Below are 13,785 nucleotides of genomic sequence, written 5' to 3' on the forward strand. Positions count from 1 at the left end.
CTGCAGAATCAGTCCGGGCAGGAATAGGAGGCGTAGTAGCGCTTTTAATCAGACGAGTAACATGAAAATCCACCCCAGGTGGTGATTCCTATTACTTGTAATGACCCTCAGGGAATGGGAAACATAAAGCCAAACGCTTTTGTGATGCCTCTTTTTTGGCGATAGCCAGACTCCCGCCATGTGATCCACCTGCTGATCAGAGAAGGTGAACACAGCGGAAGACAACTTAATGCTGAAACTGAGGGTGATTTGATTTAGGTGCAGGTTCGACATCCTCTATAACTAGGATGGACTTGACCGCCAGCACCAAAGCAGGGATAATAATACTTGATGTAGGCTCCCACTCGTGTGAGAGGGAAGGAGTCCAATACATCATCCAGTTCACCCTTGGCTGACGATCTATGTTAGATAGCAGTGCAGACTGGGAAGTAACCACAGGGCCATTACGCCATTTTGTGTTTCATAGAAACGACATCCACCCAGGGTGGCTGTTGTGATAATCCCTGCAAGGGAAATGACAGACTGTAGTGGTACCTGAGGGAAGTGCCTGTACTGTGAAAAACCCCGGTAGGGAGCGATAGTCTGTGTCACAGGAGTAAACCGCAAGAAACCGTGAGATACCCTGAGACGAAAGGGCAGCATGTTGAAGTAACCCCAAGTAAGTTACAACAATGTGGGCCGCCAGGCGATCCACAATGGAGGCCAGGATCTTGAGAAACAAACCGCCCAAGGGGGTCCTGTAAGGGGCCCGGCACCTGACGGCACCGTATACATAACCCTATCTGAGTCAAATCCTCCGTACTCATACCTGCAGTCCATGACTTGCAGGATAGCAAAAATGGGTGCAGTATCGTGCTCTATTTTGTGGTCATATACACTGACAGGTGAGAGAAAAAGAAGCCATCACCTAAGTCACATACAATGCAGAAATATATATATATAAACATTACATATAATATACCTGCAAATGGCACTACATTCAACTGCCCAGATTCAGTGTCTGGGAAGGCTATAGCGCTGTGTACACATACCCAAATGGTAAGGTACGCAGGAGGACTGGACCAACTGCTGTCCTAGGAGTTCTGTACTGCACCATAGAAATAAAATGGCCGCCTGGAGACCTCAGAGGAAGTGTGGCCCACGGAGGAAGCAACTCAGGGACGCCAGACTATAGAACTGAAAGGCGCGCTGAGCTAAGGGGAGGAGCCGCTGAACAGGGAAGGCTGCCTCCCCTGGCCGGCTATTAACCCCCGGGACGCCGGCTCCCGCTGCCGATCATTAAGTCCCTGGTGGTCTAGTGGACACGCGGGGTATGGGGGGGGACCGCCGCCACTGCCAGCGCCACAGGTCTGTCCCCAGAGACCAGAGGCATCGGACTGCATAAATGTCCCCGTCGATCTGGCAGTAGTCCTGGGCACCCACAGAGTCCGGCTAGTACAGACTCTGGGGTCCCGCCGAGATCCCCAGATCTGTACTGGCGTCTCGACGCCGGTGGGGTGGAGGAGCTGCAGCTTTGACGTCCTATGGACAGTCCGACGCTGCCGCTCTGAAGAGTACAAAAGGAAATAAAAAACCTTCACCTCATAAAATAAAATAAAGCTATGGGGATACTAATCAGCCCCCCCTGCGTTAACGGTGACCCGACTCCAGCCAGGCACCAACTTAAACTGAGGTGCCTCTGGCTTGGGGGCAGGGTTATAGGGAGAGTGGACCCAGTGCATCCTGGCAACTGAAAGCTTTAACTGCATGGTGCCCAGATTTGGTTCCCAACCTATACCCCAAGGTCAACCCTATGGACCCTGAAGTAGAAATTGATGATAACCTCTTTCTGCGCTCACCCTTATCAACATAAATCCAACATTAAAACCCAAACCAAATTCGAGAACAGGGTTAAACTTCTAGTCCAATAAAATTGAAACTGAAATTCATCGATGGGATTCATACAAGTCCATAAATCTTCCTAGAGGATGTCCTGATGTTTCTCGCTCTTCAGAAAGGGGAGAGAAGAAATGGAAGTAGACCAATAGTGTAGTATGTTTTAAGAGTGGTGTCCCATAAGATCACACTGATTTGTGTATGTTCGATGGCAACTCGCAGCTCAGGAGGTGGTGCATTTAAAACTTCTATTAAGTCCCCGATTTGAGTATAAAACAGGTGACTTTAGCAAAATGAATAATGGTAAATTCCTGATTTGTATTAAAAAAGTAAAAAGTACTTACGATTTGAGCCGATGGTGATATCATTTCTATTGTTCAAAACGGCCGAAATTTGCGGCATTAAACCACCCGATTTCAACCTGAAAAAAATGAAGAAATCACCCGACTTTAATGGTAGTAAATTCCCGATTTGCAAAAAAGTGATATTATCACCCGAAAATACAAATCGGGACCAAAACGAATGTTAGTAAATTTACCCCCAAGAGTAGTCCACAAGCACTGCTAGGTTTGATATGGATGTCTTGATAAAGGCATCCTGTACATTTTAAAGAAGATTGAAGAGCAACAAGGGTATTATATTCTCCAGCAGTTTACGCCACAACCTCCGGACTCACCTCAACAAAGTGAGATACGTTCCCAAAAAGTTTTCTTTAATTCCCCTTATTCTTCCTTCTTGGGTAATAAAGCTTTCACACTCTTCTGGGGTACATGCACCTACACGCATCAAAAGGTTTCTTTATCCCAGCTGACAGTCACACCTCCTGGACTACTACATTCTTTTAAACCAAGGGTGGGGAACCTTTTTTCTGCCGAGGGCCATATTTATTTATATATATTAATCTTCGGGCCTGGTGCAGGCCACGCCCCCTCCATGTGACATCACTCGGGTCGGGGACACAATCGCCGGTGACTACAGCAATGTCCGGAGGATGCTCCGGGGAGAAGTAAGGGCAGCGGTGTGACCATCTGAGGCACCCTAAGGACGCTCCAGGTGGCACTGCTGCATAGATTCTGGCTGCAGGGTGCCATTCTAGGCACCCTGCTAGCCAGATGAGGCTAGCATAGAAAACTCAGAGGGCCAGACCAAATGACTCCGCGGGCCTGAGGTTCCCCATCCCTGGTCTAAACCAACCAAGATTAGAGGCAGAATTCTGGAGTCTCCAAACAATTCCTAAAAGTTTATAAAAATTTATTTTCACATAAATAAGTTCAACATATGAATATGGTCCACTTGAAGGAACAAATTACAAAGGATATGTATAAAAATACAAAATAGTAGCCCCTGTAGGCCTGTTATGGTTTGTTCCACTCTATTCCTTAAGGCTCAAACAGATGAAAAATAAATAGATGGCCCTCTTCTCATCACACTGTTCCTGGGAATCCAGTCTGGGTAGAGGACACTCAAGATGGTAAAAAAATGGAGCCTAAGGGATATCCAATAGTTGTGGGATCAAACCCCCGGGGGTCCTCATAACACCAATGCGTTTCGGAATGCCTTCCTTCCTCAGGGTGCACACAGCGCTCGGACTACATCATCTTCATTCTGCAGCGCTGGACATGAGCTATTTCAATCATTTGAATTATTTTAAAATCTATGGGGTTTACGTATCAAACAATAAAAAGCGTGAAGTGGACCAGTGGAGAAGTTGCCCATAGCAACCAATCAGATTGAAGTAGCATTTATCAACTATAGTCTATAAAATAATAGGTAGGAGCTGATTGGTTGCTATGGGCAAATTTTCCACGCTTTTCATTGTTTGAGACATAAACCCCCATGGTTCTCTAGTCCCAGTGACTAGCAAGGGGACTAAGGGGTCTATTTACTAAGCCTTGGAATGGAGATTCAAGGTGCCACAACTGGATGCAAAAAATGCATGTACTACATCATTGCACATTTAGTCAATATTAGGTGCATGGCGCTGCTGCGCCTACATTTACCCATGATGGCGTTGTGGCATGAAATTTTATGCAGTGGTGACCATCATTGTGACTAGGGTACCCGGCCACAATGATGTAACCGGGATATCATCAGAAAGTTCAGAACCACTATGTGGACCCTGGAACACAGACAATGTTAGGTCAACAAATGTACTGAAAACATTTATCTCACCAGCGGTATAATATTAAACCTAATGGTTAACCACCGTGTTTACATTTCTATTGCCGACACGCTTTAAATGCTTTAAGTAGAATTATCAAACTAACGGTGCCTGTGTTCCAGGGTTCGCATACTGCTTGTCGACAAGACAACTGTATACTATGTTACCATGCTATGATCAATCTTCCATAAATGCTCTTTCACCCATAAGTTCTAATAGCCATCTTCTTACATAATACCAGTATCTTAAAAAATAGTTATAAATCAGCTTCATTTGCAAAACTATTGTCCCATTGTATATTTAAAATAAGCAGAGTGGTGCTATAACGAGGGTGGTGCAACCGATGCCACCACCTATGTCACAAGGCCAAGAAAGCAGCATGCTAGCTTCCCTGTTAGCACCTGTCTCCAGCATGTGGGATGCCTTGAGAGGCACCGGGCACTTCCATAGAACTTGCTCAGCTTCCTCCCTCTTCTTCTGTGATGTCACACACGCAGGGTTTGTGGAGGCGGCAGAGGCCGGCCTAGGACATCCAAGTGCCTGGTACGGCATTGATGAGAAAGACCACAGTTTACTTTGCTGTCCTTTCAGTTTGTAATAATAACATTTCAGTACATACACTTATGCCTTGTATATCTACATATGAGAACTGGTCTAAAACATGTTCACATGTACACAAATCCTTTCATGCACGGAGTATGCTATCTCTTACCACATCAATTCTAGTTCACCTATCTTGTATGGAAACTCCTAATATTTATCAAACATCTGATACTTTTCATTTGCACATTGTCCTATCATCCCTTCCAATCAGTACCGGATTTAGACATCATGGGGCCCTAGGCAAGGCACAGGTTTGGGGCCCACCCTCCCTCAAACAATTCATGCACTTTGTTAGGCTCTGCGGAAACCTTGTGGTGCCACCTTGGCAAGGAAGGGGCCCACACAGCAGCATTGACAGCAGTGCTAACAGCACTGCGTCGGCCACAACAAAGAAGGAGAAGGTGTCCGGCCCGCCTCCTCTCCACCCCTATCGTCTCATCTCCCCTTACCTCATCCTCTGAGACTGTCATGAGGGGTCCGACGTCACAATGTAGTGACCGGCCTCGGCGTAGAGAAGAGCTACAGTATATATATATATATATATATATATATATATATATATATATATATATATACACACAGTCAGGTCCATAAATATTGGGACATTGACAGAATTTTCAGATTTCGTCCTCTATTCACCACCACAATGGTTTTGAAATGAAACAAACAAGATGTGCTTTAACTGCAGACTTTCAGATTTCATTTGAGGGTAATTACATCCAAATCGGGTGAATGGTGTAGGAATTACAGCAGTTTCAATATGTGCCTCCCACTTTTTAAGGGGCCAAAAGTAATGGGACTATCAACTCAAAAGCTATTTCATGGACAGGTGTGGGCTATTCCCTCGTTATGTCATTATCAATTAAGCAGGTAAAAGGTCTGGAGTTGATTCTAGGTGTGACATTACATTTGCTGTCAACTCTCAATATGAGATCCAAAGAGCTGTCACTATCAGTGAAGGAAGCCATCATTAGGCCGAAAAATCAAAACAAACCCATCAGAGAGATAGCAAAAACATTAGGGGTGGCCAAATCAACTGTTTGGAACATTCTTAAAAAGAAAGAACGCACCGGAGAGCTCAGCAACACCAAAAGACCCGGAAGACCACGTAAAACAACTGTGGTGGATGACAAAATAATTATTTCCCTGGTGAAGAAAAACCCCTTCACAACAGTTGGCCAAATCAAGAACACTCTCCAGGAGGTAGATGTATATGTGTCAAAGTCAACAATCAAGAGAAGACTTCACAAGAGTGAATATAGAGGGTTCACCACAAGATGCAAACCATTGGTGAGCCACAAAAACAGGAAGACCAGATTAGAGTTTGCCAAACAACATCTAAAAAAGCCATTACAGTTCTGGAACAACATCCTATGGACAGATGAGACAAAGATCAACTTGTACCAGAGTGATGGGAAGAGAAGAGTATGGAGAAGGAAAGGAACTGCTCATGATCCAAAACATACCACCTCATCATTGAAGCATGGTGGTGGTAGTGTCATGGCGTGGGCATGTATGGCTGCCAATGGAACTGGTTCCCTTGTATTTATTGATGATGTGACTGCTGACAAAAGCAGAATGAATTCTGAAGTGTTTCGGGCAATATTATATGCTCATATTCAGTCAAATGCTTCAGAACTCATGGGACGGCGCTTCACAGTGCAGATGGACAATGACCCGAAGCATACTGCAAAAGCAACCAAAGAGTTTTTTAAGGCTAAAAAGTGGAATTTTATGCAATGGCCAAGTCAATCCCCTGACCTGAATCCGATTGAGCATGCATTTCACTTGAAGACAAAACTGAAGGGAAAATGCCCCAAGAACAAGCAGGAACTAAAGACATTTGCAGTAGAGGCCTGGCAGAGCATCACCAGAGATGAAACCCAGCGTCTGGTGATGTCTATGCATTCCAGACTTCAGGCTGTAATTGCCTGCAAAGGATTTGCAACAAAGAGGAGTATTCAATATGAAACGTTAACTTCACTGCCAAAGTTAACGTTTCATATCGGAGTTTTTTTCTGCGTTAAGTCTGGTGCGCGCTCCCGATTATCCCCGTATTCAATATCAAATTAACGAAAACGGGAAACTCCGAAGTTGGATTTGCGTAAAGTTACGAATTTTTCCTTAAAATAATTGTAAGACCCCCCTAAAGTTGTAAAAACATGGGGGAACTCTATGGGTACCCCCGTTTTAGCCTTTAATTGAAAGTCGGGGATTTAAATAGCCGCAGCAGGTGTTTTTTTCCCGACATTGAAGAAGTGATGCAGAAGAGCACTTAGGTTATTTTGTTCGTTTTTTTAAGTGGTCCCATCAAATTTGGGGTACATGAAAATGGGTACTAGCATATTTTGATGTCCCTAAAGTAAGTTTTTAAAAATTCTGCATTGGTGCACCTGCCGCTTTAATTCTATTCTTCAATACACCTGCCGCATACATGCAGAATAGCCCTGAACCTATTTGCCTATTGTTTAACAATTTTTTCCCTTTTTTTTTTTTTTTTTGCACCCCAATTTTGAAATAAATTTTTTGGGGTGTCCCTATTTTTTTAAAAAACTTTTTTTGACACAGTTCTTTTTTAAATGACAATCTCAGGGGTGCAGGCTATTTTTTTTAAGCCTGCACCCCTAAACCCCAATTCTGCACTTTTTTTCGACACCTATTCAATGGTGAAAACGTATCACCGTTTTTTATCAAAGACTTTTCAAAACTGCGATAAGTCTTTGAAATTGAATACGGTGTAAAACTAAAACCAGTGATATTAACGCAAAAAAGTTAAAAAGTGCGATAACGCAAAAAACGATGTTATCGCACCCATATTGAATACCCCTAAAAGTATTAAAAAGTGAAAGTTAGATTTAGGATTGTTTAGTTTGTCCCATTACTTTTGGCCCCTTAAAAAGTGGGAGGCACATATAGAAACCGTTGTAATTCCTACACCGTTCACCTGATTTGGATGTAATTACCCTCAAATTAAATCTGAAAGTCTGCAGTTAAAGCACATCTTGTTTGTTTCATTTCAAAGCCATTGTGGTGGTGAATAGAGGCCAAAATATGAAAATTCTGTCAATGTCCCAATATTTATGGACCTGACTGTGTATATATATATATATATATATATATATATATATATATATAGCTGTAGCTCTTCTCTCCTCTATGCCGAGGCCGGTCACTATATTGTGACATCGGACCCCTCGTGACAGTCTCAGAGGATGAGGTAAGGGGAGATAAGACGATAGGGGTGGAGAGGAGGCGGGCCGGACACCTTCTCCTTCTTTGTTGTGGCCGACGCAGTGCTGTTAGCACTGCTGTCAATGCTGCTGTGTGGGCCCCTTCCTTGCCAAGGGAACGGCGCGCAGCGGCGGTAACCGCCGATATGTCCTCCACTGAGTCTGCCAGATGATCAGGGCCGGATTTCGGGGGACCCTTCCGCGGGCCCCATGGGACCCGCCGGGCCCTAGGCGGTCACCTAGGTTGCCTGGCAGTAAATCCGGCACTGCTTCCAATACTTCAGCACTTAATTTCACTAAGCCCTGCTGCCTATTGCACACTGCTTCCATCTACACGCTCCCCTAGTTATATATAATCTGTCTAACCATTTTCTAACACCCCTCCTCCAACATGAAAACGTACCATAAGATAGGTAAAAATATGAAGTTATACCTTGCTTTCAAAACAGAAAGACTTTTGTTATTGACACTAACAATATTATACAGCAACTCTATGTGTATCTAAAACATTTAAGCATATTTGCCTACTTTTTTCCTCCCCACTCTAGGCAAAACCTGGAGAGAGGATGCATCTGGCTAATTCGGGGGGGCCAGCCTCTCACATTATTACGCCCCACCACCGTTGCTGCTGTAGAATTTGCAGGTCCGTGTAGAAGAGGCAGGGCTAAATGTCCAGTTTCCATGTCATTTAGCCCCAACCCATATGGACCGCGATTCCCATTATTATTTCCTCCATTCTGCCCACTTCACAAGGAAGTGAGCGGGATGCAAGAGATCCAGCCACTCTTCCAGGGGGTGCGAGGGGCTACCCAAAAAATCGGGAGCCTCCCGCAGCTTCCAGGAGAGTAGGTAAAGCCCCGTACACACTAGACAATATTTTGAACGATTTGGCCAATTCCAGTGCATCGGAATGACATATCGTTCAAATCGTGTGTACGCACTATACTCGCTCCCGCGGCGGCGGCCGTCACATCTTCAGGTCTTCCCTACATGCAGCTCAATCTGACAACCTCATTAACGATTTACAGCAAATCGTGCAATGTGTACGCACTACTGAACGACCAGGCGATATATCGTTCGGTTGTTGGAATATTGCACAGTGTGTATGCACTATACAGTTTGTCAGGGAGTTCAAGGGAATCTACATTACCATCGCATCGTTTGCAGGTAGCCTAGTGTGTACCCAGCTTAAGTATGCATGTAAGCTTGCAGTCCATTGTCAAGAGACCCCAAAACTCTGCAAGGTCCAACATTAGCATACATTATATGCTCAGCACACCATTAATTTGTCGTTAAATGCACTCTCAGGTAGGGAGAGTAACATCTACACAAGGGCTGGCTTGTGAGCCACACCCAACTAGGCCTTATATAGCCTTGATTGGGAGCAACCACGATAGTAGGCAAAATAAAAAAGAAATATGGCCGTAGTGTTCCCGCCAGGATTTGGGGCGGGCAGGGCGCACGGGTGTGTGGACAGCAGCGTGCGCGGCCCCACGGACGTCAATATTGGGGGTATGCCCAGCCGGCGGCAGCACTAATGGGGGCGTGTCCATCACCTACGGAGGTGCTGGGCTTCCCCCACGCTCTCCTTTAATGTGAATAGATGCCGTGCGCATCTATTCACCGGGCGGCAGGCTGTTTTAGCAGGGCGCCACTAAAAAGGCAGGCCGCATTTTGCCCTTTAAAAATTGGGCAGGGCATGGTGCATGCCTAGCCTAAAACAGCTTAGCATGAACACTACGTCCGTGATCGGTTTTACCCATATTGTACATGGTACCGGCTGCGTGGCAGTATATGTCATATATGTACAAAAGAGAAAGACTTTTGTTTTCGGCACTAACAATAATATACTGCAAATCTGTGTGTATCTAGCAAGTACAAGCAAGGAAAATATTTTCCTGAAGGGGCCCTCTCCTCTAACCAGAGCCCTAACTGTGTGGAGTTTGTATATTCTCCCCGTGCTTGCGTGGGTTTCCTCCGGGTGCTCCGGTTTCCTCCCAAAATCCAAAAATATACTGGTAGGTTAATTGACTCCCCCCCAAATAATAACGTAGTGTGTACGTGTGATGGTGAATATAGATTGTAAGCTCCACTGCACCATATAAATAACTGGTAATAAATACTAAAAACAGCTGTATGGAGCAACCGCTGAGGCTCCACCTAGTGGGAAGAGGCCACCATAACCACCTGCCTGGTGTGGTTGCATCGTTTGTGACCACAGTGTGTTAACTGACATAGTGTCGCTATCAATGCAACCTGTCAGTAACACACAGTAGGCGGCTGCTGCAAAATAATCTTTCCGGCCCCTCAGCATCCCTGCACCCTCGCCCAGTCTGTCGCCACTTGGGAAATGTAAATTAACCACCCCTCAGCCCTCCAGTGTGTAGCTGGCGGTTGCTCAGAGGAGCAGCTGCTGGGGAAATGAAAGTCACGATAGTCGTTATGTTACGATCATCGATGGTTTGATATATCGTTGACTGATATACTAAAAATTGATGCGGGTTTGATTTTTTGGTTTTTTTTAAATAACTAAATAAAATCGTGTTGGGTAAGTTTTGAATAGATATACTTCATCCAGTTCAATCATAAATCAAATGATAAATTTAGCCAGTTAAGTAGTTAAAAAGCAGCAGTTGAAATAATTATGTTTTTTAAAGTGATTGCTCAATAATTGGTATATTTTATTACAGGCCATTTCATATAGAGCCTGCGTACATTACCAGTATTAACGATGACCCCCTGAGAGTTACAATCCAGGCTTCGGCTATGAACAAACGCATTCATTACTATAGCAAGCTCGGCCCTCCATCTGAGCAGTCTCTGGTAAGTTGATATTTCTGTAAACTTGTTTATTTGCTATTGCCTGTGCTTTATTCTCTAATCATTTTGGCCACCTCTTAGAACTGTTTTTAAAATAGTGGCTCCTAACAGCTACATAGAGGCTGGCTGATACTTAGGGGCCTATTTATCATTAGAAATTTGCGGGAAATCCCCTGATGGCTGTGCATGCGCTTTAGGCAGGCCGCATCGGAACCTGTAACCGGAGTGATAGCCCATGTCCCAGCAGTTGGCCCTTGGTTACCGCTGGGAGACGCAGAATGAATTTGAATGCAAGAGCCGCAGTGTTTCAGTGGGTTCTCCTGGGAGATAACATGCGGGTGGTTCGGCAGACGCAGGCGTCTTGCTGGCAGGGACTGCGTCTAAAGACGTGGTAGCGCAGACACAGGACGCCATGTTCAGACATAGAATTTGCCCCTGCCATGGGGCTGGTGCAAGCTTTGATGGTGCACTGAGACGGTTTAGTGACACAGCCAGTGGGCGTCTCGGGAGGAAGATCATAGGTCGCGTAACTATCATATAGACGCGCACCGCATTTAAAGTGCTGGTTGTGATTAAAAGGCCTTTTAATGCCTGCGAATGTGTAGAGAAATATGGTGAATAGCAATATCTTTTCATTTCTGAATTAATTACTGAAACATGTATTGTGTAGTAAACAAACAGAGGCACTCACCCGACTTTCAGTGATAGTATAACTGTGATTAATCTATTACCAGTTTAGTGTAACAAAGCAGATTAGAGAAGTAATAGATTAGTTGCACTGTTTATATCACACTTGGCTCTGGTAACAAGTATGATTTAAAAAATATTTACTTCACTTGCATTGAGAATAAATGTGGCACACTAAGACTATTAGAAAGTTAAAAGCTGAAGGCGAGAAGAGTTATACCCAGGGCTGGTGCTTCCACTAGGCTAGCTTAGGCAGTTTCCTAGGGGCGCCAACCACTAGAGGCCGCTTATGAGTCTGCCCCGCCGTCCGATCTCACCCCCCATTTTTAGGGTGCCAACTGAGATTGTGTTACCAGCGACGCCCGGCTCATTCTCTACTCTCTCTCCCCCCTACCCCACCCCCCGGTCAATGCAGCCGATGGACGAGCTCACTCCTGAGCTCCGGCTTCCAGGTCCCGCAATGCACTATGTGAGTGACGTCATGACGTCACTCCCATAGTTCCGAGGAGCGGGCGCTGGGATGGACAGCAGCAGGCACTGGAGCGGGGTTTAAGGTAAGTATTGTTTTGGGTTTTTTTGTGTGTGTATGTGTGTGCGCAGGGGGGCTTACTACTGTGGGCACTACAGGTGCCTTACTACTGCGGGCACTACAGGGGCCTTACTACTGGGGGTACTCTTGGGGCCTTACTACTGGGGCCTCTATAGGGGCCTTACTACTTGGGGCACTACAGAGGCCTTACTACTGGGGGCACTACAGGGGTCTTACTACTGGGGGCACTATAGGGGCCTTACTACTGGGGGCACTACAGGGGCCTTACTACTGGGGGCACTACAGGGGCCTTACTACTGGGGGCACTACAGGGGCCTTACTACTGGGGGCACTACAGGGGCCTTACTACTGGGGGCACTACAGGGGCCTTACTACTGGGGGCACTACAGGGGCCCTTACTACTGGGGGCACTTCAAGGGGCATTACTACTGGGGGCATTACTTTTAGGGGCATTGTTACCAGGAGCATTACTACAGGGGGCATTATTACTACTGGGGGCACTGTGTGAGGGGCACCATTACAGTGGGTATTGCATAAGGGGCACCATTACAGTGGGCATTTAGTGTTTTAGGGGTACTACTACTGTGGGCATTGTGTATGACCTAAGTTAGGGGGGGGCCCTTAAAAATTTTGCTATGGGGCCCAAAAAGTTCTAGTTACGACCCTGATACTGTGTGTGTATGTATATATATATATATATATATATATATATATCGTGTGCATGCATGCGTGTGTGTGTGTTCATATATATATATACACACTGTGTATATATATGTGTGTGTATATATACATACTTCAGCCTGCGCCCCCCTCTTCGTACTCATTTAGCCCCTCAGGTGAAAATGGCTTTGCACAGGTGGAGCAGCGGATAAGTTTTGTGTTTTATATATATATATATATATATAATTATTTTTTTTCAATTATTATTATTTATTTATTTTTTAACACCCAACTTATCCGCCACTCCACCTGTGCAAAGTCATTTTCACCTGAGGAGCTAAATGAGAAATGAGTACAGGTGGGGGCGGGGGGCGCATGCAGAAGTTTTGCCTAGGTTGCCTAGAAGTCTAGCACCGGTCCTGGTTACACCCCTTTCAGGCTTAGGGCTAAATGTAATAGCTTGCGAACTTCCGACGCTGCGGGGATTTATGCAAGTCTCCCAGTATTTTTAAAGTGGCAATCATTTTAAAGGCTAAACCAAGCTGGTTTAGCCTTTAAAATGATTGTCACTTTAAAAATACGAGGAGACTCGCATAAAGCCCCACAGTGTCGGAAGGTCGCAAGCTATTACACCGGGTTTTTTGCCGCTGCACGCTCACCGACCCAGGTCTAGACTATGGCCCGTATTCAATTTGAACGAAAAGCCGAGATCCGCGAAAAAGTAACGCTGATTGCGACTTTTTGCCAGGCGGAAACTTATCTCCATATTCAATTGCAAACACTTTTTGTGTACGCGAAAACGCAATGCAATGTAATAGGCAAAAAAGATTCGCCTCTGAACAGGTGGAGAAAGCACATGATGATGATCCTGTCTATGTTTATACCACATTAATGCACTGTACGTGTGATAGTGGACACCAGTACTGACCAGTCAGTATCTGAAACTCAACGAGAACTGCATTAAGTCTGGTAAAGGTGATATACAGGCCATTGTAATACAAAAAATAAATAAACTTTCTACGCCACTGAGATTACTTAATAGTAGGTTAGTGAATGGATGCAGAGCTACAATGCCATTTTAATCACTGGCAAGAACTGCGTTGATTATGTTAAAGCCAACAGAAGGTGGTCGGCCAGTATTGCGTACACACTGCACAATTTGCCGGAAATCTTGAACGAGATTGACAGATTGAGCTGCA

At 45.1% G+C, this 13,785-nt stretch overlaps 1 protein-coding gene across 1 annotated transcript in view; it reads left to right on the top strand.

Annotated features, from left to right (window-relative positions):
• Positions 1–13,785, top strand: part of SLC38A9 (solute carrier family 38 member 9) — a 270,792-nt gene that overhangs the window by 220,174 nt on the left and 36,833 nt on the right. Inside the window, exon 3 of the mRNA XM_088469410.1 lies at positions 10,560–10,692. Within this exon, the coding sequence (XP_088325536.1) occupies positions 10,560–10,692 (133 nt within the window). The remainder of the gene's footprint in view (positions 1–10,559; positions 10,693–13,785) is intronic.

This window comes from Taudactylus pleione, unplaced genomic scaffold, assembly GCF_031769625.1.
Source record: "Taudactylus pleione unplaced genomic scaffold, aTauple2 ptg000092l, whole genome shotgun sequence".
In the NCBI taxonomy this organism is placed as follows: Eukaryota; Metazoa; Chordata; class Amphibia; order Anura; family Myobatrachidae; genus Taudactylus; species Taudactylus pleione.